The 27,327-nt window shown below is 39.5% G+C and overlaps 1 protein-coding gene across 3 annotated transcripts in view; it reads right to left on the bottom strand.

Moving 5' to 3' along the window:
- rem2 (RAS (RAD and GEM)-like GTP binding 2) overlaps nucleotides 1-27,327 on the bottom strand; it is a 48,565-nt gene that overhangs the window by 12,481 nt on the left and 8,757 nt on the right. For all 3 annotated transcript variants that reach the window (XM_088014868.1, XM_015010449.2, XM_088014869.1), the window contains 2 exons: nucleotides 22,890-22,963; nucleotides 1,231-1,408 (listed from right to left, as the gene is read on the bottom strand). In XM_088014868.1, the coding sequence (XP_087870994.1) occupies nucleotides 1,231-1,408; nucleotides 22,890-22,963 (252 nt within the window). The remainder of the gene's footprint in view (nucleotides 1-1,230; nucleotides 1,409-22,889; nucleotides 22,964-27,327) is intronic.

Raw genomic sequence — 27,327 nt, 5'->3', positions numbered from 1 at the left:
TCTGTAAGAGTGCCCTCTGCTGATTAGAAAGTGACATTGTAGATAGAAGTTAAAGTGTTAAACCAATTTTGAATATATGAGTTCCCTGCTTTAAGGAGGACTATTAAAACCTTATAAAAGAATAAAAGTAACGCTGGCATAGGATACTATTTATATACAGCAAGTTGGGTTTTCACAGCATGGATCAGCTATAATTTCTCTCACATGTAGACTCATCAACCCATGGCATTAATAACAAATGCAGTGATTTAGCTCAGAAACAGTGTTTATCTTAGCTTTAGAGCCTTTTGAGAGAAGATCGGATGTTTATAATATGATGGCTGGGTCTACTTCTCTTCAAAATCACCACTTTACATGACTGACAGAATCATGACCAAAACGAAAACTAAACCATGGCTTTAAGCTTTTAATGTAACAAAAAAAAGAAAAGAAAATGAAATACAGACATAGATGCAGGCCATGATGTGATTGTTTTTATATACAACAAAAAATCAACTATGATCACATTACTAAATATTGTGCTGGTTGTTATAGTTATCATATTGTCATTTGGCTTTTGATTCACAGACGCATTCAGAGAGCCAGAAAACACGACAGCCTCTGACTCTAGTACTAGTTGTTAGGTTTGCTTCTTGTGCAGAACACAATTGTTTCCTGTCACTTTGTTATTTTGTAGAGTAACACTGGGAATCTAACAAGCTGCTCTTAGCTGGGCTATAGAATCGGTTAGCAAGCCTGGAGTTTGCTGTGTAACAGACCTGCGGCTGTAGACTATTAATATGCTAACCGTGCTTTTTAAAAAAGCATTACCTTAGTAACAATAATGGGAGGCACTATGACCTTTCAAAGAGCCGACTTCCTGTCTTGTAAACAACCAAACTGCACTGGGAAGCGGTGATGTGGTGAAAAAGGGAAGTGAGGGTCAAGCAACCGCTTTTTACAACTGGACAAAAACTGAACTTACTCTAAAACTTTCTAAGGTGTCTTTTTAAAGGAGAATCAAACTATAGGAAAGGTATGTCATAATAAACTTTAGAGGTTTGTGTTACATCGAGTCCTGACCTTCATGGGGTTCAGGGCAGACATCAGAAACACAAGACTCCCTTAAAAAATGTTTAGGTGAGTATGGAGAAATATCAGACCTCTATGTTTAGTTTGAGCCGTGAAGCAGTTTCAAAGTCATCAGCAGATATGGGTGCTTACAACTTTAGAGACCTGAGCTCTACCTACCCTCTGAGCTGATTTCCCGGGACCGGACGAGGTCGCTCTTGTTGCCCACCAGGATGATGGGCGTTTGTGGCTGGGACTCCCTGAGGAGGAGGCGGAGCTGGGCGGTGCGGTGGAAACTTCGCCTGTCGGTCACTGAGAACACCAAGATACACACGTCACACTGCAGAGTGGACAGGTCCTGGGGAGAGCAAAACACACACAAACACACACGCATGTGTAACGCTTGCAAGACTGCTGGACAAGATTAGTTTGCACACATTGAGTAGGGATCAACTTACACCAGGCCAGGTGTGGAATGTCAGGTAGGCGCTACATGCGACACAGGATCTGTTACATGCCATTAACGGATTAAAAATTCGTCCTTGAACATTTCTCTCTCTCCCTACGACACTGGAGCTACTGCCAAGCAGGCGCCAGTCAAGTTTTTAGCAGCGTCCCATGAGGACGCCATAGAGGCTCTGGTTAACTTGACTGCATGCGTGTCATGCTTCACTTTGATTCTCCTGACCCTCTTAACAATGACCACTAAGAGCCCGCTGGCACTTCCTGTCACAGAGGCTCAATTAATGTGAGTGGCTCTGTCAGAAACAGCAGTTCAGAAACTGCCTTCAAGCATCTCTGTGCTCCCCGGCTCTCCCTCTCTGGTTCAGATGGCCGAGTTCAGATGGGACTGAATGAAGTTTATCATGGCGAATTGGGACACGAGGAGATTTGTGCATTTCTGGGTTCGCTTCTGTGTTTGTCCGACTTAGTCGAAGATTATTCAGCAGATCTAAAAAATAAAATAAAATAAAAACCCAAAAAACTAAAGACGTGATAATATCTAGAGATTTGCAGACGACCAGCTGACGACTTGGTGACCTGGTTGTTCATCACAGTCCCTAAATCATATTACCTCCTTAATCTGGTTTAGTCAAAAAAATCTAATATGTGGCAGATACTGAAGGATTAAGAGTTCAACAAGCCGAGAGTCCTGTGCTTGCAATTAAATGCAAAGCGATTGTGGATAAAACTGTGACCTCCTTTAGATGTTGGTTAAACATTCATTAAAGGTGGAATATGCAATGTTAAAAACAACTTCATGTGAACAGACCGGTCTCAGCTTAAAGCAGATGTAAACAACTAGCTTGTTGGAGGAAACTAAAAAATATTTGATGGCAAAGAAGATATTTATATTTTAAATATCGCTTAATCCTTTATGTCCTAAATTAAAAATCTCCACCCAGATATTTTTGCTTATTTTAATTGTACGCGGTTCTTTAAATGTCCTATAAGTAAATATATTTGCTCATTTATACATAAAAACTGGAACTTTAAATATCTAGCAAGTTATTTTCGCAATTTACTATCTATTAAAGGAATTCCCCAGTGAAATTACCGTAATCGCCCAATATTGGCTGGAAAGCGCAACGTCTCCCCTTTCAGAAACCATTGGAATTCTTCAGATGGCGCAAAGTGTGGGAATTACAGTACTGAAAATTTGACTGGATTGCCGGCGCTCCATTTAGGAATTACAGGGCTAAAGAACAAGGATAATTTTGACAAACACTGAAAATCCATAAAAAATTTGAAAAAGTGAGAACATTTTCAAATGGATTCTCCATGCATAAATTCACAGAATTGTTTGTGAGTTTGAAAAGCTCTCTGGTGATAATGTGAAGTAGCGTCTGAATTTTTGTCTCTGAGTTTTTTGCATTTCCTCTGAGACTTTGGTCATCCAGGAACAGATCCAGGTTAAACATGGGTCAATTACCAGTAGGTTTAAAAAAAAGTCAAAAACTTCTATTGCTGTACATTGCCAGTTAGCTGCCGTAAAACAGACTCCCACACACTTCCCTAACCTACAACAAAAAAACAATTTGACTAGTTAGAAATATTCCTACTTGTGAGAAACACTGACAGCTGTTGCTTGGGAACTAAAGGAGTAGCACCCATTACTCTTAAGTTAATGCTGTTTTTAAATTACAATAGACTAACAAGCTACCCAGCTAAAATCAGCTTGTACTTGTGTTGCTCCAAAAAGGTAAAATATCCAGCTAAATATGTTGTATTTTTTTTAGCTAAAGGTGTACCAAGAATAGCTTTCAGGTCTTCAGGAAAAGCAAGTTTATTATGGAAACAATTAAGTTGGAAAGCAAACTCGCCATTATGATTTTCTGTATCAGAGAGGTGATTAAAATGAACTCAATTGAAGCACAGGAAGATAAGAAATAATTGAAAAGAAAAAAGTATTTTCATTGATATGCTGAAAAATGTCTGTGGGTCATTCAGGCTGCAAGAGAGCTAGAGAGAGCAATACTTTCAGCAGATGACAGGAAGGCTGAATACGGTACAGCAAACATGCTGTTTTATTCTTTTTATCTTTCTACTTCTAACTATCTGACAAAATACAGAATTTTGACATTTTGTTAGCCCATTAGAAAACTAAGAGATAAAGAAATAGTCTGTAGTGTCTGGAGAATACCGTTGTTTTAATAATACTAACGATTTTAGCCTTGCTAATGGCTGATATGAGATGCTAAGAATTATTGAAAGTTGTTTTGTCCTTGTTAACCGCATCACTGTTTTACTCGCACATACGGTGCAACACTTCTCTGCTTCTCGTATAAACGGGGGTGAAAGTAGGCGAGTACGGTCAGGTACTGCGTACCCCTAAAAGATTTATTGGGGGTACGCAGTACCTGCAAGAGAGGGGAGTGGCTGTTTGCTGTAAAAATAAAAATAAAAATAAAAAATCAAAGGGTGCATGTGCAGCCACTAATCAGCCGTGACTGATTAGTTTTTCAAGAACAATCTAAAACACGATTTAATAAATTAATGAATAGCTTTTATCCCCATTTCATATTGTTTCTGAGCTATTCGTGCTTTGCTACAGCAGCGGTGCAATACGCCTATCTTGGCATTAGGTGACAAACTGAACGCCGCCAGGAGGCTGAGACCAGCACGTCCTCCTCTGACTCCTTATCAAAACGTTCGTAACTTTATTAAAGAACAAAAAATAAATAAATCAACAAGGTGTTCATATTAATGACCCAACAAAAATAATAATCTCAGTAATTATTGTTTCTACAAGGTGTTGCGCAAATCTGTGCGTTTCGGTTCCATTACCAAAATAACTAGCAGAGCAGGAGTTTAAAATTACCTAATCAACCACTGCTGTGTTCAGGGAGGCTTAATAATGATCAGAAAATAAATATCAAGCCTGAAAACCTGATAACGTAACGGACTGAATGTTATGGTTTGCGCAGGCGGTTGCCACGGCAACGAGTGTGCTTAAATGACAAAGAGAAACGGAGAACAAAAAGGTGCGAGTGGCTTAGCGTTGATCCCCTGTTCAGGTTATTTTCCCTTTGTGTACCTTTGCTGTGGCGCATCACAGCCACCACAGTTTCTGAGCATTCAATAAACGACAAATTTGGATTAATTACCTCGTTCTTTGTGAGTATCACGTCATTTACAACAAACATCAAACACGGCAAACATGTTTAAGTATTTAACAAATAAATGGCTTCTACTGCGATAATTATGTGAAATTAAATTAATTGTCTAATATTTAAAAAAAAACAAACTAGTTTGGGCATTTTGCTGGAGATAGGCACCAGCACCCTTCCTTCCTGAGGAGGCGCCATGTTAGGAAGATTAAGTGGAAGCTGCAGGATCTTCAGAACAAACAGGTCATGATGCTGGGCTACTGATTATCCCTCTGTCTGGACACAGGACCAATAGAACCAGTTTAAAAGCTAAAATGAATGGTTATATGCCAGATATGGAAAACTGGGATGCACTCCATGCCATGATGTTCAGAATTTAGGTCTCATGGCATCTCAAGGTGTCGACATTGCAGCCAGTGGGCTGACGGAGGAAATACAGCTTTATTTTGTAGCAATTTAAGAGGTAACCAGCTTTTGTCACTTTGCAAAAAATGCACTTTGAGCAGAAAACTCAAAAGCACACAAAGAAGTAATTGTGTATATATATATATATATATATATATTTTTTTTGTGGGCTGCCACAGACTGGCGACCTGTCCAGGGTGTACCCCGCCTCTCGCCCGGAACGATAGCTGGAGATAGGCACCAGCAACCCTCCCGACCTCACTAAGGGTCAAGGGTGTAAAGAAAATATGGATGGACGGATGGATATTTTTGTGGGGATATTATTAGTACTAATATTATTAAAAAACAATTGCAATAATAACAATATTAAATTATAATAACTTTAAGTTATTATAATTTTATATTGTTGTTATTAAATTATGACAAAGTTATAATATAACTTACTTTATGTTATATAACTTTATATAATATTGCTGTTGTTTTTTAATCTTAATAGTACTAATAGTACTATTATGATTAAAAAAACAATTAGTGTTTTTAATTATAAAAAACACTGTTTTTATAATTAAAAAACAGTGTGTTTATTATATATAAATATATATTATTGTTATGTTTATAATAATAATAATAACCTTTGTTGTTGTTATTATTATTATTATTATTATTATTATTATTATTATTATTAAATAATAATTTAATTATTATATAAGATGGGGGGCAACAAGTATGCCCACTCCTGCCTGGCGCCTCTCACCATGGGCAAATCCAGAGTGGAAGTATGTCCAGGCCCTCCGAAGGAGACTGGTTCCAGAACCAGAGCCATGCGTCGAGGTAAGACTGACTATTTCTAGCCAAACCCTCTCAACCTCACACACCAGCTCTGGCTCCTTCCCCACCAGAGAGGTGACATTTCACATCCCAAGAGCTAAAATGGGTTTTCTCCGTAGGGTGTCTGACCTCTCCCTTACAGATAGGGTGAGAAGTTCGGTCATCTGGGAGGGACTCAGAGTAGAGCCGCTGCTGCTTCATGTCAAGAGGTGGCTTGGGCATCTGGTCAGAATACCTCCTGGACACCTACCTGGTGAGGTGTTCCAGGCACGTCCCACCAGGAGGAGAGCCCGGGGAAGACCCAGGACATGCTGGCGGGACTATGTCTCTCGGCTTGCCTGGAAACTTGTTCCATGTCCCCCCAGAGGACATGGAACAAGTGGCTGGGGAGAGGGAAGTCTGGACCTCCCTTCTTAAGCTGCTAAGAAGCTTCTTAGCAGCTTCTTCGACCCAACCCAAGAGGAAGAAAATGGATGGACAGTTGTAATTACAACTCCCTTACACTTTACACAAGTTTTTCACTGTTCATTAACATTTCCATCCATATCCATATCTCTGTATCCATGTTAGTTCCAAGGGAACATTGGAAAAATCATTACCTGACCAGTGGTCTCTTCATGGGTCCCGTCTTCTAATGCCGTTTTCATCAAAGAAGTTGAGTATTCAGATTCAGCTGTCCCCTTTTCACCGTAAACTTCCCCAGCCAGGGAAGTTTGTTCTTTAAGATTAGAGAAATCGTTCCCTAGGATGATTTCTCTTGATGGGTCCAGTCTTCTAATGCTGCTTTTGTCAGAGCAGTGGTTGAGCTCTTAGACTCAACAGTCTCCTTTTCAATCCAAACTTCCCCAGCCGGGGAAGTTTGTTCTTTAAGTTTAGAGAAATCGTTCCCTAAGACGATTTCTCTTGATGGGTCCAGTCTTAATGTCACTATCATTAGAGCAGTGGTTGAGCTCTTAGACTCAACGGTCTTCATTTCACCGTAAACTTCCCCAGCCGGGGAAGTTTGTTCTTTAAGATTAGAGAAATCGTTCCCTAGGACGATTTATCTTGATGGGTCCAGTCTTAATGTCACTATCATTAGAGCAGTGGTTGAGCTATTAGACTCGACGGTCTTCATTTCACCGTAAACTTCCCCAGCCGGGGAAGTTTGTTCTTTAAGATTAGAGAAATCGTTCCCTAGGATGATTTCTCTTGATGGGTCCAGTCTTCTAATGCTGCTTTCGTCAGAGCAGTGGTTGAGCTCTTAGACTCAACAGTCTCCAGTTCAATCCAAACTTTCCCAGCCGGGAAAGCTTGTTCTTTAAGATTAGAGAAATCGTTCCCTAAGACGATTTCTCTTGATGGGTCCAGTCTTAATGTCACTATCATTAGAGCAGTGGTTGAGCTCTTAGACTCAACGGTCTTCATTTCACCGTAAACTTCCCCAGCCGGGGAAGTTTCTTCTTTGGAATTAGAGAAATCAGTCCCTAGGACGATTTCTCTTGATGGGTCCAGTCTTAATGCCACTATCATTAATTAGAGCAGTGGTTGAGCTCTTAGACTCAACGGTCTTCATTTCACCGTAAACTTCCCCAGCCGGGGAAGTTTCTTCTTTGGAATTAGAGAAATCAGTCCCTAGGACGATTTCTCTTGATGGGTCCAGTCTTAATGCCACTATCATTAATTAGAGCAGTGGTTGAGCTCTTAGACTCAACGGTCTTCATTTCACCGTAAACTTCCCCAGCCAGGGAAGTTTCTTCTTTGGGATTAGAGAAATCAGTCCCTAGGACGATTTCTCTTGACGGGTCCAGTCTTAATGCCACTATCATTAGAGCAGTGGTTGAGCTCTTAGACTCAACAGTCTCCTTTTCAATCCAAACTTCCCCAGCCGGGGAAGTTTGTTCTTTAAGATTAGAGAAATCTTGATGGGTCCAGTCTTAATGCCTCTATCATTAGATTAGTGATTCAGCTTTTGAACGCCTCTTTTTCCTCCTTATTGCTCCAACCCTTCTCAATCTGTGTACTTTAGGCTGCCTACAGAAATCGTCCTCTTCATCATCAGCAGTCTCTCCATCAGACCGACCTGACTGATCTTTCTGTTTGCTGTGGCCTGACGATCCAACTGCCCCAGCCGGGGCAGTCTGCTCTGAGTTTTGCTGTGAAGTTTCCTTCACAGCTGGGGAAGGTCTGAAGAGGTACGCGTCAATTTCGTCGTACTCATTCTCATCTTGGTAACTACTGATATCGAAGGTGATCCCAGGAAGTACCGTGTTGAAAAGCTTCCGTACTCCTTTTGTTATCAAATATCCTGCTCCAAACGTCAGGGGGAAAAACATGGAGGCGACTCCGATCTGTTGCATTGTCAAAATCTTGCTTAAAAACGTTGCTAACACTTAAAGAGATTCTTGGATATGACCTCCTGTTTTGAGACCCAAGCATTCATAACCTCAAATGTTCTTTGATCTATGTCATAGATGAGGTCATAGCTACAATGAGTCTGTAGTTCTCAGGGAATGTCTTGCTTCTGATCATTGCTATGGAAACGGTCAAATCAGTTCTGCATGACTCAAACTATTAACCCTTTGCAACTGCGTCACTTAATCATTCGAGGCGCCATGATGAACTTCAGAAGGGTGTATTTCAGGAGGCTAGGGACTAAAACAGGGATTTTAATGGTTAAATATTAAGTTTAGATTGACAATGGTATATTAAAACCATTAATTTAAGTGGGATTTTTCATCATTCTATCAGGTTTAAAATTTTGAATCATACTTGACTTAAAAATATCTTAAAAGTAAAATTAAATGTAACTTACAAACATTTGCTACTGCTGTTGTAAATTGTGACAAGAAATGTTTCCTGCTTGGAGAAGAGCTTCAAAGAAATAATTTTGGTTTAATAATTTTACATGTTAGCATAGAAATGGAATAAAGGATGATCCCAAAGAAATGATGCTGCCGCTCCATATTTGATGGGTTCTAAATGACCCACTTGAACACATTTGTTCTGTACGGTGTGGAAATGTAAACAATAGACAGAACATAATGTCTTCCATCTTTTTCTGTGTAACTGAGAGCTTGACAACAACAGCAGCACAGCGTCAGCAGCCCACATTGCTGATAGCCGGGAAGGAGATAAATGAGTTCATTTCTATGCTTTCCTGTAAACTGGTTATAAGTCTGTTGGTTTTTCAGTTTTCTTGTATTTTAACTATTAAACCAACTGGTAAACAAATGTTTATATCTGTTTTTAAAAGAATAGTAGCTTCTCTCTTATGTCTCCATCAGATGAGCAGCATTAGCAGCTTTTGGTGACATTATTATTAATAATAATTAGATTGTTTTTGAATATGATGCAGGATTTAAAATTAAGTGATGAAGATGGTCCATGTGTCAAGTCTGGTCTGGGAGAGATGTCTGTGGTTCCCTTCTGGACCTTTTACCCATCAACCCGATGTGGAAAACTATGTTCAGAATTTAGGTCTCATAGCATCTCAAGGTGTCAACATTGTAGCCATTGGGGTGAGGGAAATACAGCTCCATTTGTAGCAATTCAAGAGCTACACAGCTTTTATCGCTTCGCAAAAATTTCATCAGCACAGACACTCCAAAGGACACAAAGAAGCAATTATTTTTATTTATTTTTACTGTTTTGTCATAGAACCCCCAAGAATTTAAAACTACTTTCACCCCTGCGTATAAATAATTGATCGGTCCTGACAGGAAGGCAAGAAAACAATATTTTGAACACTCATGCATTTTGTTATGCTGCAGTTTCCACAAAAATTGATATCAAGTGGTTGGTATAGGTGACATGTAACATAATACATGTTATACAGTCTTATGTATAACTTATACTGTGGAATGTGGATGTTTTATTAATCAAGGTCATCCTACCTGTAACTAATCTAGTGTCACATATGCACAGTTGGTTCAAAACAGAAACAATGAAAGTTTCCAAAAGCTTACTGTGAAACATTATGAAAGTAAAATGAGCAACAGTTCAAGATCTAGATGTTTTATCTGTAGGAAAGCAGTACAAAATAAGCCACCTGGATACATCACATCTAATACCCAATGTACTTATGTCCTCCCGTAAAGGCAATGCCAGAAAATGAGGAAACAATCTGAGGTTTACATATGCGCAAATTGACGTTATTAAAGAATAAGGATTGCAGTGAGCTCATATTTACAGCTTCCTATTATATTTTCTATAAACCTGTCAGAAATCCTCACCTACTGGCTCATCAATGCAAATTGTATTTTAAGAGGAAGAATGGCTCTGGAGCCATAAAAACTTCTGAGTGGATCAATACGATAGCACAGATAACCCCGTCTGTCTGAACTCTACATCACAAGTGTGTTTTGAACGCCTGTAAGACAGAAAGATCTCCGCAAATTCGCTGACCGCGTGTGTCTCCGTGTGTAAACGTGTGGATGCCCTTGTCCCCGCTCCGCTGCCCTGAAGGTACTGTAAATTTCTGTCCTCCAGAGAGTTTCAGACAGCTGAAAAATTCACAAGGCTCCAACGTAGAGACCTCCGCGCTCTGTCTGTTTGATGGAGCGCAGGAAATAGGCGGGGATACGAGAAGGCAGGAGGAGAGGGAGCTACCGGCCACCTGTCACCCTCCGAGATGGGGGGGAAGATGATGAGGAGGTGGAGGAGGAAGAGGGATGGAAGGTAAGAATACACAGTGAGGGACTGAGGGAAAACACAAATCATTGTAAACAAATGAGTAAAGACGCAGACGTCAATTAGGATCACGACGGAGTGCTTCAGGAGAAACGCTGCGACCGAGTTAATACATCTCTTCATCCATCGCAGGCAAAGCAACTCTGGACAGAGCCAACTAATACTCCCTCTCCACTTCTTTTTTCTCTCGATTAAGCAGCTCTGCTCAGCTCACGGAGAGCGGGCCATCTGTCAATACTTACCCCTCTGACGCGCAGACGCACACAAACACAAAGCCACCGGGGCCCACACACGCAGAATAATTTAAATCATCTGTAAATACAGTCAGTCATCACTGAGCAATCAGGAGAATAACAGTGAAATATTTTAATAAGGAAAGACTTCATGCTGATTAGGGCTGTGTTATTTTAGACTCGGTTCACCACGCACACAGGCTTTACCGTCCCACAGTTGCTAAATACAGAAGTGATTGGCTGAAATTACAAATATGAAATACTTTGCTGCTCTTGCAGTCTCTGGTTGTTTTGCTTGATTTGAGGTTGGCTCCTTAGTTCTTGGTTTGTCGATACTTATAAACAAAAGTTAGAAATTGTTCTTATGTAAATTTCCTTGCTAAGTTGGGTTTTTCAATCACTAGAGTAGAGAAACTTAGTATAATTTAGCCTTTGATTTAACGTTTTCAGTCTCAGGGATGCACTGATTGTTGAAATGATGACTGGAATCTGCCAAAATTTACACTCGACTGACTCGACCACATAGATGACGGTGGTTCTCAAAGCGTGGGATGCACTGGCCAAGCAACTTAATATTTTATTGGGTGTCCTCAATTTTTTCTCGGTGCCGTATTTTTACTAGAACGATAACCATTGGCATAATGCCACTTCTCATTCAATCCATTGGGTTTGTCAGCAACCAATTGGCAGTAGCAATTTGTCCAGGTTGGGTTAGGCTAACCCCTGATCCTCCCACATGCTTCGTCCGAAGCCAAACAGACGATGTGCAGTCATGTGATTGCGGACTGTTTGCTTCTGCAAACACTGTTCATACAAAAGCACAGACCTTAAATCCTCTGTTTTGCTTTTGATGAAAAGGTCAAGGAGGTAAAGCCACACTTTCCTGCGAACGACATTACAATTTCCATCCAGGACTTATAAACCACTTTCCAGGATTACTATGATAGGAGATGTGTAGTGAAGAATCGTACAAATGTAGATAATTCCTTACAGTGTCAGGAATTCACAAGTATTCATGTCTCCTGGAGATACAAAAACCAGACACTAGTGAAGAGAAGTATCAACAATGTTATCTGAACGCTTTTCCACAAAAAACACAGGAACAAGCTTCTGATCAATCAGAATCGCACAGAGCTGTCAAAATAAATATGCAATCTTTGTCGCATGTCTACGTCAATGAGAACAGATGAAGTATGTCAGGGCCTTAAACCTCACCTCACCACCAACTATATCAATCCATCGAATCAGCTGCAATGTCGGCCCACTTTAAGTTAACTTTAGTTTTTAATTTATCATCAAACCCTTATTTGACCCACAACATTGAAAATAGTACATGTCCTTCTGCAGGACTTATACATGTCTTAAAATTACCCCTAAAAACTTATAGACAGTTGAGCTGTTGAAGCATATATAGATTTACTAATGAATGCTTTAAAAAAAAAGTATTGCATATTACACTGACCCATTTTTGACCAATAAAATAAGTGGTACCTCTCAGATTCAGGATTCTGAAACAAAGTGTATTCTCTCATTTCTGGTACATTTTTGTATTTTTTTAACAAGTTAGAAAAAATAAGTAAAGGGTAAAGACCTAAAATTACTTTGCAATATTGTGGGAAATTTCTTTCCACTTGAGTTGCATATTTTTTATTACTAACTTGAAGCTAGACACAGTAAAGCCTTTAAACTGCTGAGGTTTTGGACAGATCATAAAAGTTATTTCCAGCAGATGTTTTACCGTGAACGCGCTGCTAAACTTCCCATCCCAACAACGGTTGCACCATATTAGGAATGCGTCGCTGTGACAGTACAACTGAATTCCCACAAGTTTTATGTAAATCAGGCGTGGGCATCCAGGGCAGCAAGGGTCCGTCTGTTTCGCCAAATATATTACTGGCAAGAGCATACAGTATGAAACTTGGAAATGAAATAGCCGACCCATTCATTGCCGTCCAAGCACTCCCCTGCGATGCCGAGACTGTTGCATTGTAATGAAGAAAACTTTAGGATTCTGAATATCTTAATTAGGCATAATTAAAATAAAATATTGCAAACTTTTGACAATACTTTAACATGTGGACTCAGAATGCCAATGTGCATCTGTAGGAACTCACCATCATGACTCTGTATTAAAATGAGGGTGGCTTTAAATTTGGCAGATGATTGCTGCTTGGGGCTGCATCCCAAAATAGCTCCACCATATGCTTCATGTTTCTGCTCATCACTTATCTATCTTGTCTCTACTGTTGATTTTCAGACAATCAAAACATAAATCTGCAGCAAAATTATATGGGTGCTTTCAAGTCCTTTCATAAAAGCTTAGAAAAAAATACACACATCAAAACTGTTTCTGGAATCAGGGAAACAATATTTTCAAAAGGAGGACTTTTTAAAATGTCATGAGCAAAATCTTCCACTTTTTCTTCTGATATCAAATGACTGGGGATTTGCCGAGTGTGGGCTACCCCAAGCAAATTCACCTTAAATACATCATGTCTGATGCAAAAAGAAAAGTCTGAAAACCTCTGGCCCATCCTGCAGCTTTGGGTGTCAAAATCGGACAAAACTGCACAAATTTGACATGCAAGGAAAAAATAAGACGGAGGTAGAATGGAGTTTACTGCAAAACGCAAATGCTGTGATAAAGAAATGAAAGGCTGATGTATGCTCTGAAACTTTTTCAAATGTAGTCACGTTACAACCATAATCTTTAATGCACTTGATTGTGTGCATTGGGTTTGGGATTGGCATTACAGACTCTATAACTTTGAGTAAACAACCCAGGCGATTTTATTAGACGCACTCAAAGAATCAACACAAACCTCAATGAGCCATTTAAATCTCCATGATATTTCAGTCCAACACTCTACACTTCACATAAAAAAACAACCAAGGGTTCTCTTCTTTATTGCTTCTGTCTCTCTTCAAACAAAGCTGTAGCCAGTATAAAGAGTTTTCTTTGCTGCATTTTTGCAGAGTGATTGACTTCTTCTCCTCATTTGCAGATTATTGGACATAGAAGCCAGTCATTCCTGGGCTCCATAATGCTTTCATATAACTGCATTGCTCACATACATTAGTGTGTATCCAGAAAAAACACTTAGCTGTTGGAGTCCAACACAGCATTTGCGACCATTAACATTAAGGACAATGAATCACCTATGAGACATAATTTGCATAATAAGCTGTGGCTGTAATAGCGCTCAAACTATTATTCTGTCTGATTGTGGGGGGGGAAAAAAACACAAAAAGCAAACACCAGAGCAGAATCTGACCCTTTTTGGAAAAGTGCTTGAGCGCGCATGTGTAGCATGCATCCGTCATTATACAACATACTCCTGTCTTCCTGGGAAACAGAGCCAAACTGATTGCAATCTATTGGCTTTTAAGCTGTTTGCTTTGCAAAACAAGATATGAGAGTAAAGCAGCTCAGGGCCTTTACATGGAACACAAAAGGTCAGGCGCGTCTCCACCTGCCTTCACAAACACAAGCTCGCATGCACCAATAAATACATAGGCGCTCCTGCTACCATTTGGCTTTATCAAAAGCAAACATGTACACTTTGCACACGTCTGGCGCTTTGGTTTGCGATCTATCTGCAAGTCCGACTGGCTGTCTGAGCAGAATGAAAGACCGGGGAGATCAATAAAGACACAGGGGTGATGAATGGAGGGATTGAAAAAGGACAGGAAAAGGAAGCAAGCAGAGAGAGAGAGAGTAGAAATATAAAAGAGGAGGAAGAGAATGTCGCTATGTGGCAAGAGCAAAAACCTGACGACAGCATGACGAAGCTCGGTGAAGACGGAGCGCTGAGCTGGTACTTTTCCTCTTTTTTCCATGTTTTGCTGCAAAGAGGAGAAGCGCCCCACAGGAAATGCATTACTAAGGTCATAGCTGCATACGCTGCAAAGGCAAAACACACATCTGCTCATGCATTAACACACATACGCCAACCACCAGAGGCCAACGATTGCTGAATTCAACCCACCTCAAAGCAACGTACTGTACGACAATACACGCTGTTGTACGCCGTGTCAAACCACCTCCTCACACAGTCGCATGGCACATACACTAAGGCACGGCGTAATAGTGAGTGTTTCTGTATGACCCAGATTTGAGCCTTCATACAGTATGTTGGCATGCGGAGCCTCCAGCCTGTCCATTAGCAAATCCCTGAATCCCTGCGCACCAGTCATGCTGTTCACGCCCGACCTCTGACCTTCATATTTAGGTGGAGGATGAAAGAGGATTTGTGTCTTGGCAACAATGTGTAAAGTAGTAAAAGCATTATGGGAACATTAAATTAAATATACCGCAACATTTTTGGCACATAATCTTAGGGTTAGTGCATATATCTTACCAATTTCTTTTCTTTTTTTTACGCAGGTTGAGGATTCAGGAAAAACGGGTATCCTTCACATACAAACAAAAGAAGATGGAAGCTATTATACCTTATTCTGTTGTTTATTACCAACAAAAGTACTTCAACAGAACAGAATATAGACCAAGGAAAGCTATAGCAGTGTGTATAGGTGGGCTATGGTGCAAATTTCAGTGAGTGCTATAATAATTAAGTGCATTAAGGCATTTAATTTCAGTCTACTTTGTTGTTACAATATCTCTCCATAAAATCAATAAATGTAAACATGATGAGCACACAAGTACCGCTGCTCTGTTTCCCTCCTTATGTCAGAGGGAATGAATAAAACATCAAGCTGCTGGAAACCAAGCATATGCAAACTGAAAGCTGATTCAATAATTATGGTCTTTATTATTAAACATATGCAGTGGTGTTTTTTCTGCAATTTTCTGCAACAGATGCTAATGTTCATCCACATGACTGAAATCACTTTTGACTCACTCCCAATTTTGTGTTATCTAGATTAATATTGGAAAAAGACGGCAGCGAATCAGATTCATAGTCATCTATAGTAATAAATATGAGAAGCTATTTCATTAGTCTTCATCCCCTCCACACCACAAAAACACTTCAATTAAGGTAACAAATGTTTTGTTGATCACACGAGTACTGTGATCACTCTGATTGTTGGTTCACATTATTTGTTTACAGCTGCGTTCAGTTTGAACAGCGCAGTCAGAAACCCTCACTGTTAACCAGCGGTGTTCCACAGAGCTCAGTCCACGGGCCCAGTCTTTTAATTATTAATCTTCAGTTTAACTGCTATGCAGATGACACACAGCTGTGCCTGTTTACCATGGCCAACTCTTTTGTTCCTGCCTGTTTCGTCTGGTTGTTTAGATTAAATGAAGATCCAAGTTGATGAAAATGTTGCCAAACACAGATGAAAAAGAAAATTTCTGCTCTTGGTCGGCTCTTTCTAAAAAGCTGCATTCCTCATTCAGGACAGGCAGTAACTATTCATCCATCACTTCACGTTGAGAGTGTAGGTGTAATCTGTGACAGATCCCAGTATTTTTGAAAAATATATCAGTACTTCTTCTTCCTCCTCATACTTTCATTTTCACGCCATCCTTTGTCAATTTCTCACACCAGATTCTTGTCCTGGTTGTATTGATCATCACAGCTGTTGCTCTCTTCCTGTGGTTTATCCCACAAACCTCCACTGGTTCAGAACTCAGCCGCTTACGTTATCACCAGAACCCGTTTCACTGAGATCCTTAAACAACTCCTCCTCCTTCCTGTTAAATATCTCCTCCTCACGCTACAAGCTCCATAATCCAACTCCTTCGTACCTCTCTGAGTTGTTCTAACCTTATGCTACGTGCCAAACTCTCCCATCCTCCTCTGTTTTCCAGCTCTCCAATCCATCTGCCAAAACATCCACAATGAGCTTTAGAGCTGTCAGCCATATGGTGTCCTGTCTCTTGAGTATTTTCCTTCTATCTGCACAATTGTTCGTCAGTAACTTTAAAAACTTGTCCTGAAATTCCCCTTTTTGAATATTCATCTCACAGTCGTGGAAAAATTTCCTTAAATTGTAATTATCTAATTACATATCTGATTAATTGCTGGTTAACAACACAAATGATACATATTTTATTTACTAAGCAAATTAAATTGACACACACTTTCTTTTATTAAATTGTGGTTTCTCTTGGGGTGAACTTTGATTGTAAGATGGCAGTTGTTATTAAATGTCCATTTTTTTGCACAGTGGAATGGTTGATTACAAAATTAAACAGGGCAGTCCTTCTAAATATTGAGCAATGACAATTCAATCATTTGTACCAGGTGTAATGAATTTGTGTATGATCTCCGTCATTTCAAGGAGAACTAAAGAAAGCATTTTTTATTACATTTTCCAAAACTGACAAAAGGTCTTTTGTTCAGTTAAAACTACAGAATGTTGTAGCGGATACACATTTTCCCACATGACTGTTATTCAGCAAACAAGGTTAAATTATACTGCTGTAACTTAATTTTATTTGACAGTTTAAATATAGATGTGTCATCTCTAGTTCATCACTGTGATTGTTTTAACCGTATTTTCTTATTGGTTCAAGAAAACCCAAACAAATAAATCTATTGTTTTTAAATGTTAGCTAAAATGCTATAAGGATACCAACATGCTATAATCCTAGTTTATTTTTTGGAAATAAACTAAAGCTTTATATTACAAGCTATGTAAATTAAGAAAAGAAAAGTAAAGTAGCATGCAAAGGTTTGGAAGTATGTTAAGATAAAATTTTACACAGTTTAATGAAACCTTAGCTATTTAGATATTTCTTGAAGCGGTAATGAAAGTGTTGTTGAAAGAGCTTCATTCAGTGCAGCTGATTTAACAGGATATCTAAGTTATAATACTTTGCCAAATACCCACTGAACTATGAAAGCAAGCAAGGTGAAGCAGCACAATTTACACAAAACTCTGAAGAAAAGAGAGGACACCTATGGGTTTTTGTTTTTATCTCAATTCATTCCTATTGGATTTATGAGACACAGTTGCTCACTGCTTAGCCTAAGGGCACAACAGATATATTCCTCATTGATCAACAATGACATGCGGTTTTACCCAGCGGTTCCGTTAAGCTCTTGTACTTCAGAGCTTATAAACGAAGAACCAAGGAGAAGCTAAGCAGATGGGACAGAGAGCATGCGCATATCTTTTCCACGATTGTGTAAGAATTACAAATAAAGCCATGGATGAGCATTGAACCACTTTGTGGACACGCTTCAACCAGTTCTGGTTCAGAACCTCGTTTTTTGAAACAGTGGCTATTGATGGAGGATAGACGATCGTTTCAAGCGGTGACTCGATTTCAATCACAGTTTTTCCAATTCCAGTTTTAGTCTCTAACCGTAGAGAGGGCAACTTCAGCCATTAAGTCTTTTAAAGTCCATGTCACGTCTCTTACCACCAACAAGTGATAAACCAATTTGCTTATAAAATTTACTCTGCCTATAAAACTGTACTGCAGTAGAGTAGGAATAATTTAAATACATAAACATTTCATTATTAAAATGATAATTCAACATGCAAAGTCACTGCTATTAGCTGCTTTTAAAAAAATCACAAAACAGACAAAACAGAATATTCACAGCATTAGAAAGGAGACTTTAAACTTCCAAATGAATCAAGCAAAATGCTCCTAATGGAGAAAAAAGGTGAATAAAAACTTCAACATTATTTATTACAACTAAATATTGAATCAATAATTCTGTTGAATGATGCAACTTTGAACTGGATTCTCTACCACTTTGAGTTTGGTACACAGCAAAAAGAAAAACTAAACTGCCTCTAGTAGGATGAAAAACATGGAAGAGCAGGAAGAAGATTAAATGTCGAGAAACTTCCTTCCTTGGGCTTGATTCAACACCAGCCTGTCTCAGTTCCAAGAACTGGCAGAGTGATTCTTGCTTCCCTCCTCTAAATGAACAAAAATGTAGCTGCACAGCAATTACTGCCCTCTAAATTACATCCTTAATTTTTTCTTCTCCAACCTCCCAAAACGTAATAGGGCATCCAAGTTTTTAAAAAGGTCAGCAGCTCACTTTCATAACTGCATGCATGTGCATTGTACATTTTCCCAGGCCTCCGGCAGCACCAATCTGCTGTCTATGATAAATATTTTAATTTCATTTTATCAAATAGTAATGAAAAGGGTAAAAGTGATTCAAGTTTGATACAAATTCAACCACACTGGAGTACTTGGACAACACAAACCCATTAAAGAGAATGATGACGATGCCCTCCAGGGCCTCTACGTAAACAACGAGCTGTGTAAGACATTCTTGTCGATCTAAAGCAGAGGACATCACAGACCAGCTAGGTCAAGGCCAAGTATGTCAGCGTTTCTATTTCTGGTGCATGGATGACTTATTTAAACCATCCTACGTTTCATGACACCCACAACACTCACAACGCCCCGGCGTCTGCTTGAACAGACTCTCTGCCTTCTGTGCATGTGTGCTGGAGGTGAGCACATACACAGATGCTCCAACAAATTTCAATATCAGAAAAACTGTTTTAGTAAATACAAAAGCAGTTTTTAGATGACAAATTCATTTATTAAGAGTAAAAAAAATAAATAAAAAGGCTATCCAAGTTAGTAACATGTAAAATAACTGAGTCACAATTAAATTGTAAATTAGCTGGAATTGTAAATTATAATTTCTTGGAAAGCTGAGTTCAGTTTCACATGCCTGTTTGTAGATTTAAATAGCAAAATTATTGCGATTGGAAAACACAATGTTGGCTAGGAAATCTCACACACCTGAATCTTATCTGAAGGAATTCAGAAACTTTTATCACAAATATTTTAGGCTTTTCTCAGTGAGATGAGGAGGGAGAGGGAGGGAACGGCTAGCCACTAAAACTTAGATCCAAGTTATACAGGTCGTCCCAGTACAACTTTTTCACTTCTGATGCGATACAGATACCGTAGCTTTGAGTACTGGCTGGTACGATATTGAATCACATATGATTTTATTACTTATTTTGTTGTGTGGAATGTTATAAAAGGCTTCATCAAGTGATGCTACTCAAGCAGAAAATGAGAACTGACCCTTTTGTTGTTAATCAATAGGTCTGATTTAGTTGACGGCTGATATATTCCAATATTCATTTTCTGGCTGATATCGACCGATTTTCGATATCAGATCAGGTCTACCCTAAACCAGACCCAGAACAATCTTGTTATAACTCCTGTGTTATTTAATGTAAAGCTGAAACTGAATGGTATTTCAGGAACAGAGCATCATATTGACAGGAAGACTCGGTGGTGGCAGTGTGGCTGCTTTAGGATCTTGGCATGTTTTATGGAGCAGGAATCCTCATCCAGCAGTGCAATGATCCAAAGCACACCTCCAAGTCCCCCATCCAAATGTCTCAAAGAAAAATGGTGGTTTTGAAGTGGCCTAGTCAAAGTCTGGACTTGCAGTGGAATGTCTTTGTACAGGCCTCCAATGAGACTGAATCAAAGCAATTCTGAAAAGAAGAATGGGGCAGAGATATAAATGAAACCTTACACGTTGGTTTGGGTCACTTCTTTCCTTTAAAAACTGAATTAACAATTTTAAAAAATCCACCGTGTACAGACTCAAGTTCTCTTTTTCTTCTGTTTAAAAATTGCTTGGTTATCTAAAACATGTAAATATGACCAAAAGAAAGAAAAGAAAAAAGAAAAAAAAAAACAAATCTGTGTGGGGTCAAATACTTTTTTCACAGCTCTGTGTGGAAATCTGTTCTTCCCAGTTTTCTCCACCTGGGATTTGTTGTGTCCAGTGAAAATTCCTCCTCCTGCTGCTCGACCTCGCCGTCAATCAGCTGCGTTGAAATGCATAAGCGGCACTTCAAAGAGCAACTGCTGAGCACAACAGCTTTTTCAACGTTTTCCCCCAGTTTGTGTCACGGGGTGAGGTGCTGATTTTGTTGCCGTGAGAGAGCGACCCCCCCCACTGCCAGCAGTGCTGCATGCTGACCATTCTAGCATGATGCCATGCGTGAATGAGTGATTAATCCTGCCCTTGTGCGTGCACGTCTCGTGTGCTCGTGTCTGTGCATGTTGCCATGGTAACCGGGGTGTAGGTCGGACTGCCCTGCGGAGAGCACTCGCAGCTTGCTGCGAGGCCGGAAGCCCTGCCTCTCGGGGACTGCGAGTGCTGGCAGAGTATCCAGTGCCACCGCGAGCTGGGTTCTGGCACTGACTTCATACCTGATTTTCTGGATTTTATTTATTTATTTTTTTTAATTGTTGGGTTTTATGTGCACATGACTTTAATCTTTCAACACAATCTCCAAAAACACACAAACAACAGAAACATCAGGAACGGGAAGCCGTCCAGTCCTCCCTGGAGTCATTCCAAACTTACGTCCACCGCTGCTGCTGCTGCTGCTGCTTCATCCCTTAATGCCCTGCCTCACTTTTTTTTTTAAACATGCAAAGAGTAACAGATGCAATTAACTAAAAGTGAGTTTTTTTTTTTCTTTTCTCCACAAAAACGCTGCGAGAACAAACATGAAGCCATCTGGGGCACTTAAGAGTGACGACAGCTGCAGGACAGAAGGACAGCTAGATTACTGGTGAGAAATGAGCAGGTTTTTCTCCGGGGTTCTTCAGAGTTAAATGCAGCTCCATGTGAATAATTCAACCTGAAGAAGGAGAAGGGCCCCTGCTGGGCCAGTGGACATCAGGAATAGGATGATCTGCCCTGCAGAGTAATTAGAGTGCTCTACTGCCCAATTATCTCATTAATATCCATAAATAACAGCATGTTGTTTGATCCGGTATAATGTCATAAGGTGCAGTTTTGACAAGCGCTTGCTGCTCCTCGCCCCTCCCCCCCACCCCCCACCTCCGCCTGTTGCGGCTCAATTTTCCACCACTCCAGATTTGCTGTATAATGATGAAGCAGAGCAATAACAAAAAACAAGAACATGCTTTTAGATTTAGAACTGGATTTTAAAAAGATAGAGCTTTCCAGTTTTCCAAATGAGAAAACTTTAAAGAGTTTGAAAAGTGCGAGTGCAGCCGCTCCTGTAACTCTTCCACTCGGAGACACACGAATGGCCATCAGAGAAATGGAGCAAATGGCCTTCTCCGTTTCATGAGCGGAGGCAAAGGATAGCTGACATTGGAGGAACCGCGGATGCTTTAGGATGAGGCTTGACTCATCTGTGCCGTTCTCCATGCCTCGGTGTTCGAATTGATGTTTTCTGTCAGTCAGCCAATTGGAGTTAGCCTCGAAACTTTCTCTTCTAACTTTACCTTGGAATAGAAATATCAACCTGGGGTTATCCTGAGAGTCAGACTTTTTCGGTTCTACGCTAACGGATGTCACGTTTCAAAAAGGAACATCATAAGTCAAATCAGAAACATTTAATCTAACCACTGAATGAGGTAGGTGATTCGTCAAACATAACATTTAGGGTGAATGGTCGTATTGTTAGGAAGACAGTGGAATCAGATTGGGCGTCACAGTTTAAGTTTTATTTGAGGTTTGAGATGCTAATCAGCTGCTCACTGTTGTGAAAACATATTGCCATGTTTATGCATCGTTGCAACTGTCTGGAAGTAAATCAGTACGAGCAAAAAGTTGCAGTTGCGCAGCATCCAAAACCAGAGGGAAAAATTGTCCAAACATGGAAATTGTGAGACAAAGCGTTCCTGCCCTGCAACATAATCAACATAGTCGCAGCTGTAAGCTGTTCATGTCAACTAAATTTCAGCTTAAGAGCTTAGAATCATTGCCGCAATTATTACATATGAAGTGAATGCAGTTAAAAATAAGGTAATCTCTAAAATGCAGCTGTTAAATTCTGAAGCCTACATCGATATCTATGCAAAAGCCTCCCAGAACTGAATTAGCTATTCAAGAAACCTTGTAGAGATGTGAAAAAAAATGCTGCAGTAAATGCATGTAATTTCTGTCATTCTTTACTATTACAATGTCATCGAAAAGTTTGAATTTATTGTAAAAATTAAGTGAATTATGACATAAGCAAATTGACCAGAAGACAAAGATAAAATCTGCTTCCCATTTAGTTAGTCTAAACACACAGACAATGCCCGCAGTAGTTTGACTATTCACGCCTCAAACTGTCAGAGAAAAAATCAAAACCAACCTGACGAGCAAGAAATAAACCAGCTGAATTGACTGTCACTCACCTGTTTCCAGTTGTCAAAAATGATGACTTTGCTGTCCTCGTCGTCCACCGTCACCGTGCACTCATAGCCCTCACCTGCAGACAGACATCAGTGTCACATCCTTCAGCTTCGCCACCACTTCAGAAACAACACAACTACTGGGCTATAAATGTGTTGAGACAAAAACATCCTTTCAACCACCAAAGTGGGACAATATCTAGATTGTGCTGCAGAAAGCAGAGCAGTATTCGTTAAGGAAGTGTCTGCAGATTTCCAGGCGCAGTCTTAGAGTGGCAGCAGGTTAATGCCATTTTTATCAAATGTTCCTTCACTTGGACCCGAAAGTGAATCCAAGTGTCAAGGAGGATTTTTAAATAAGTGAGGCCAGATGACATTCTTGCACAGATATCTTTAAAACTGCTGAAACTACGCACGTCTTATTAGTGGGAGCAGCAGAAATCCAAGTGGGTAATGAAGTGAATTTATATAGAGCTCTTCTAGTCACACTGACCAGTCAAAGCGCTTTACTATCAGCACATTCACCCAGTCAAGGGAGAAGCTGGAATCAAACCAACAACCTTACAGACGACTTCAATTCACTGTAGATGGATAGTGGATGGATAGACACTTTGTTTCATTATTGAGCATTAAAAACTAAAGGACACAAACTTAAATCTAAAGATTTCCAGCTATGCTCAGAGTATAACTTGTATTACATTAAAATCAAGCACAAACAACATCTTATGCCATACATAGCAGGTTTCGATTTAAAGTTTCATGCAACCAATAAGGTTTTGTTTTTCTGATTGGAAATGACATGGCCATCCTCCAAAAGATTAGAAGACAAAATATAATGGCTATCAGAATAGAAGTAGTTTCTTTTTTTCATTATTTAACAATATATATACTTGTTAAATACACTCAACAAACAAATGTCTATATTGGCATTACATCAGTGTTATTTTCCAGTCAGAAGAAACATCTTGGTAAAGTTATATTACTTTAGCTCGAAATCAGCCAGGGTTATGAATAATATCTGGCTCGACTGAATCTTTATGAACAAATTCCAAGGCTGTGCAAACTTTAAGTGATGCTTAAAGTTCAGTCCTATTGCTGAATATGGCGCTCACACCCTGTGACCTGTAGCTTCTCAGCGACTAAAAATAAACATCAGGTATTTGGATCAAGGGCAGCAAAGGTCCATCCAAATAGCCAATTATATTATTGGCAAGTCGAGCGTAGAATGCATACTTAAAATATAAAAAAGCCTTGGAAATATTATCTCTGAGTCATCCTTTGCCATTCTGACAATGGAAACACTGGCATTGCAATGCCGAATGTGCAGCTTTAGATAAAAAATTTAAAAAAACTTTGGTAATGACCTGACTGTGTAATACTGTTGAAATTGTGTGTGTTACTGTACACCACGTTAAATCTACTAGCTCTTTAAGCATATATGTGGAACTGTTTTTGTTAATTAATTAATTTTGTTAATTTTACTCTATAAATGCCTTGGACAGAACATCTTCAACAGCGTATCTCTACTAAAAACTCCAACCTCACTTACATATTTGACAAGGCATTTTCTCAACTTTGCACTGATACAGAAGTTTTCAAAGATTTTGAAGCTAAATAAGGTTTGTTGACTTCAAATTTTAAGTTAATTTAGAATATGAGAAGGCATAGTAAAAAACCAAAAACAAGAAACTACTACTAGAAAGTGCCTTCTTCTTTCTGAATATGGCACAGTGATCCAAGGGCACAACAGGAGCTGATGTAATGAATGCTTTTCAGTGTGGGCCAGGGGCATGTTGGCTGTCACCTCGGGGTGACAATGACTGATCGACTAGCTGGCTGAAGAGTCGAGGGCCGCGGCTGATTAGCCCTGGTGTTACACTGAGCTGTGTGTCAGCAGATCTGCTGACTGACAGATGCCACACCGGAGCGCAAAGAAACGTCTGACTTCGTCTGCTTTAATGTGACATGTGCTTAAAAGGAAAGAAGCGAGGTGTTTGATTCACACAAAAAAGAACTTCTTCAAGCTGCAGCTTGAAACCACAACTGAATATTTGTGGTCGTTTGTCTGGCTAAAGACTAACCACATCACCCTGAGAACATGAGGGGAAAGTGGCTGGAGCTAAATACAAAACAATTTTGAAAGACGACATGTTACACTGTGTTGCAGTTATCTGGGAAGTGGGAGCTCGTGGCTGGTTTGACGTAAAACCCGAGGTAACGGCGTTCGAGTTAAGAAGTTGGAATTTCAACATGGCGATGCCCATAACCATTGTTTGCAGTCGCTTTTACAAACATTTTACACATTGCTTTCCATAAGCAAGCACCACTTTTAGTTTGTTCGGTTTAGAGTTGCAGGTATTACCTGTAGCAGTGATTTTCAACACACTCTTGCTTGTGTGCCTTGTAAAATAAATGTGTTTCTGCCACATTTTCCTATGTTGATGCAGAAAGCGGCCATATTGAAAAGCAAAGTCTGCCTTACAATTCATAATTGGGTGATAGTCGGAGTTGCTCCCAGACTCACAGGGTGTTCCAGTTGATTATTTCAAATGGGAAGTTCCCAGTTCCAAGTACAACTGGAGTGCAGCAAAAAGGGTTGAAGCTGTGGTCCTTTCAGCACCATCATGATCTCAAACAAAAAGCTAGAGCTGCATGCATATTCATTTATGAATGGCCTAATAAAAATGTAGCCTAACAAGCTGCTGTTCAGCTTTATGTCTTTTAGAAACAAGACAAAACAAATTCAGTTTCTAAATGTTCAAAGGTAGAGATACACTAAGAGTCTTGAAGCTTTAATTGTTCGGAAATGTAGTTCAGTGCCTTGATTTTTTACTTGCAGAAAGTTTTGAAAAAACTACAGATTTTTTTCACATTGGTGGTTGGTTGTAACATCAGAAATTGCAAAAAAAAAAAAAAAAAACCTTTGTAAATTACAATAGGACTACATAAGTGTGTACTGTCTGATGTAGCGTAGTGTAGAATCAGGGTTTGTGACTGCAGAGACGTATTTCACCAGGCCTGCTCTCTGCTTCCATTAACGCACATCTGGCTCTGGAGTGGACACAGCTGCTCTTACCACAAGATTCTGCTTCCAAATCTTTTTAAACAGGACACTTTAGGCTCAATAAAAGCACAACAGGCAACTTTAGACAGGCAGTCTGAAGAAGAATAGCATAAGCAAGACTGCCAATTGTCCAAAATAAGCTGATAACAAGATCCAGACCACTGACATGTCTCTCTGCTGGATAGGAAAATATGAATCTGCTCAAAACTGGAACATAAAAACTAAAATGTAGGACTACAAAAATATAGGGTATTAAAATGTTGACTCATATGATCTTATTTATTTATGCTTGTTTATTTGCTTGGACTTTTAGATTCTGTTGGATCTAGTTGATTATTTAGTATGCGCATCATACCAAATGTGAAAGCAGTCTCCTAATCTAAATCCCATTGAGGTAGGAAGTGGCAGATTAACCAAGATGTTTCACTTTAGTGCTCCAGATTTGTGTTGAACTGACTTTGTGGCTCAGAAAAGAAATAAGTTGATCTTGCTAGAATATTTTTTCAAAAGTGTGTCTTCTAACAAAGCTTTAATCTCCAATGTCCTTCACATCAGGTGTGCCACAAATACCCATTTCTTTTACCACCAGAGGAAACTATCCATAAAAAAGATGTAAACAAACCCTGCCGCTCCCCGTGGTTTCTAAATGTAGGCTAAATATATTTGTAACTGAATTGATGAATAAAGTGGCCAGTATTAATGTTTAGGTTATATTTTGGTAAGACCTATGAGCAAAAAAGAAAAAAGAACTGGGAAATCTTTAATAGCCATAAAAAGATGTCCATGAACATCATTTGTCTAAAGAGCAGTTAAGAATAATTTCCTCACTATGCACTGTGGCTAGAAATGGGAAGAAATCTCTTGGAAACTAATTGTTAGAGACTTGAAGCAAACAAACAGAGGAATCCTGGGATCCTCCAATTTTTCATTGCAACCATTAAACGGTAAATAGACTATATTTTTATTTTGTTTTATCAAGTCTGAGGACTCTAAAGCACCAAGTTATTTACACACTGATGATGGTAAGTTTCAGTTTAGCCACAGCTGCCCTGAGATAGACTGACTGAAGTCAGGCTGCCGTTCACCTCTGACCACCAGCAGCAGGCCAAGCAGGTGACCTTTGCATTGCCAAAGGACACAACGAGTGAGACCAATGGAGCAGGGGCTTCAAACCAGCAGGACACAACTCTACCCCTGCTATTATTGGACGATGTCTAAATGGTGACTGCTTATTCCAGAGTGATGTCAGTGAAAAGCCTTTTTCTGGAGCAACTGACTTTTCTTTTTAATTAAAAAAAAAGTAAAATTTGTCGTAATAAAGCCTAATTTCAACTTTTACCCAGCCTGCCTGAGATTATAAAACTGACATTTAGAATC

Source organism: Poecilia mexicana, unplaced genomic scaffold, assembly GCF_051168715.1.
Source record: "Poecilia mexicana isolate PSO_F unplaced genomic scaffold, ASM5116871v1 scaffold_17, whole genome shotgun sequence".
Taxonomy (NCBI): Eukaryota; Metazoa; Chordata; class Actinopteri; order Cyprinodontiformes; family Poeciliidae; genus Poecilia; species Poecilia mexicana.
Note: the sequence above shows the minus strand (reverse complement) of the source record. Positions and strands in the feature narration are given on the sequence as shown.